The 2,431-nt window shown below is 38.5% G+C and overlaps 1 protein-coding gene across 1 annotated transcript; it reads left to right on the forward strand.

The window, feature by feature from the left end:
* Window positions 1–43: 43 nt before the first annotated feature.
* Window positions 44–1,071, forward strand: LOC118732465 (pyruvate dehydrogenase E1 component subunit beta, mitochondrial-like; the record flags this gene model as incomplete). The annotated part of the gene is given in 3 exon segments (XM_036461597.1): window positions 44–141; window positions 217–454; window positions 910–1,071. Coding segments are annotated over 2 exon segments (351 nt in total), but the record flags the coding sequence as incomplete, so codon positions are not given.
* Between the last annotated feature and the right edge of the window lie 1,360 nt (window positions 1,072–2,431).

Consider the following 2,431-nt stretch of genomic DNA (forward strand, 5'->3'; position numbering starts at 1 on the left):
GATGCAATTATCTCACCATGTGGCAGCACTACGCTTTGACATTTCCAACTGGAAATTTTTTCATCTTTTCTTTCACTTATCTGATTAGCGAGCTGTCAGAACTTTTCCTGAACTGCCATAGGGCATTACGTTAACGGCACGGTGCGCGCTGAAAATTGTATTTTTTCGAGCATTATTACACAACTTATTACTGAACTGATTTGTAATTTCTTACAGATCGACTACGAACGAAACTAAAAAGTATCAACACCAAATTTGAACAAAGATGCAGCCCGTTAGAGTGATATTTTCGAATGTTGCACGCCGCTCCTTCTCCACGTCGCCCAAGACTCTTGCGGCGAAGCAGTTGACCGTTCGTGAGGCCTTAAATTCTGCTCTGGATGAAGAAATGGCACGCGACGACCGCGTTTTTCTTATGGGTGAAGAAGTTGCCCAATATGATGGAGCCTATAAGGCGAGTAAAAATTATATTTTCCATCGTTTATGCTTGGAACTCGTCAACTTGAACTTGGTTACGTAAACGCCAATACACCAACAAAAAATCATTTAGGATGCATGTGTGTGCTATTGGTGACAGTTTTATGGATAGCTGTCGATAAGAGCACGCGCGGTGAACAGTATACGTCACATCAAAATCTGTGGTTTTAATAGGGACTAGACTTAAATATGTACATACATAGCATGTCGATAGCTAAGCAGCTTATAATAGACATTGGAAGGTCAAACAACAAATACTGTACCGGACTGGCTTAAAATTATCATGCGCTCTTATCACTTCGCAGCGTGCGCAACTCGTACTAACCTAGGCTCTACTGATAGGACGCATCCGTCATGTGGATCTTTGTTTACATATCTTTTTGTATTTCACTTTTCATGAATATTATTAAATATAATTTATTTTCCTGACAGGTATCCCGCGGTCTCTGGAAAAAATATGGCGACCAACGTGTTGTGGATACGCCCATTACCGAAATGGGTTTTGCCGGTATTGCTGTCGGTGCCGCTATGGCTGGCCTGCGACCAGTTTGCGAGTTTATGACTTTTAACTTCTCAATGCAGGCCATTGATCACGTAAGTAATATTGCTATTCCTAGATATATACCTTTGTTTACAAGAAAAAAAAAAGTGTGAATGGGCATACCGGCAAATAAGTAAAATCAATCGAAATATAAAGAAAAGCTATAATAGGACATCATTCGATAAATGGAAGATTGGCAACATTCAATATGTGTGTCCACGAACTAGCTTATTATATGTATGTACCGATGTAGCTCTCTCGCATATCGATAATTTCCTAAAAAAGTATATACCCACTTGTACTAACGCTCTAAACTGTTAAGCTATGTTCTGAAATGAAACCTTTAGAGCTGGGATATACGGAGAAAAGTTATCAAAGTGGCACCGTTGTGTTATTAATAACAAAGAATGATTGAGATCTCACAGTCCAGCTCTTCAACATAGATATATTATTGCTATACATACATACATACATTTCATCATCATCATTAGTGCATATATGTTTTAAATATTGCCTAAATTTACTCTCAGATACAAAATTTATTGAAGTCTCTAGGCTGCGCTCATCAGCGTAGCCAGAATGAAATTTAGGGGGGTGGGGCTCGACCCTATTAAGCTGGCATTTCAGGGTACTATTTTATATATATATAAGGAAATTTTGAAAGTTAGGGGGGGGGCTCAAGCACCCCCTGCCCCTACCTGGCTACGCCCATGTCAAATAGGGCCTTTTGTCATATATTTTACAGGAATCCCTTAATAATAAAAACCATATGTTGTGTAGTGAGTAGCAGTGCGCGCTTCCACTTCGCAGCCCCTGGGTTCAATCCCCGGTCAAAGCAACAACGCAAAAAAATATAGAAAAAAGGTTTTTTCTTAACAGCGGTCGTCTCTCGGCAGGCAATGGCAAACCTCCGAGTATATTTCTGCCATGAAAAACAGCTCATAAAAATACAATCGCCGTTCGTAGTCAGCGTAAACCTGTACGTCCCTCCCCTTTGTCTAACAACATCAAGGCGTACGCCACAAATCAAAGGAGAAGCTCGGCCAAGCACTAAGATATGTGTAAGCGCCAGTATATTGTTATTATTATGCTAAGGAAGTTAATAGTTAGATTTTCTGAAAAATAATTTTCAAACTCAAAAATAATAGAATGTTGAGCTGTGCCGGTGATGCCTCATAATAACCGATTTTTCATTGATTTACATGCATATGCACACTAACTCATATTATCTGTGTGTTCTGAGTAAATTTAGCTTTTACTATCAATGTTCATTTAATTCATACCTTTCAATTAAAAGTAAGTTTTCCGATTGCTAATTGCACATTAAATACATACATTAACAGGGCTCTGCTATGAAATACCAACACATTCGTTAAATTTTTTACATTTATTTATGGAGACAAAACTTATAAT

The sequence above is a fragment of the Rhagoletis pomonella genome, unplaced genomic scaffold (genome assembly GCF_013731165.1).
Source record: "Rhagoletis pomonella isolate Grant_MI unplaced genomic scaffold, Rhpom_1.0 Rhpom_scaffold_20682, whole genome shotgun sequence".
NCBI classification, from domain to species: Eukaryota; Metazoa; Arthropoda; class Insecta; order Diptera; family Tephritidae; genus Rhagoletis; species Rhagoletis pomonella.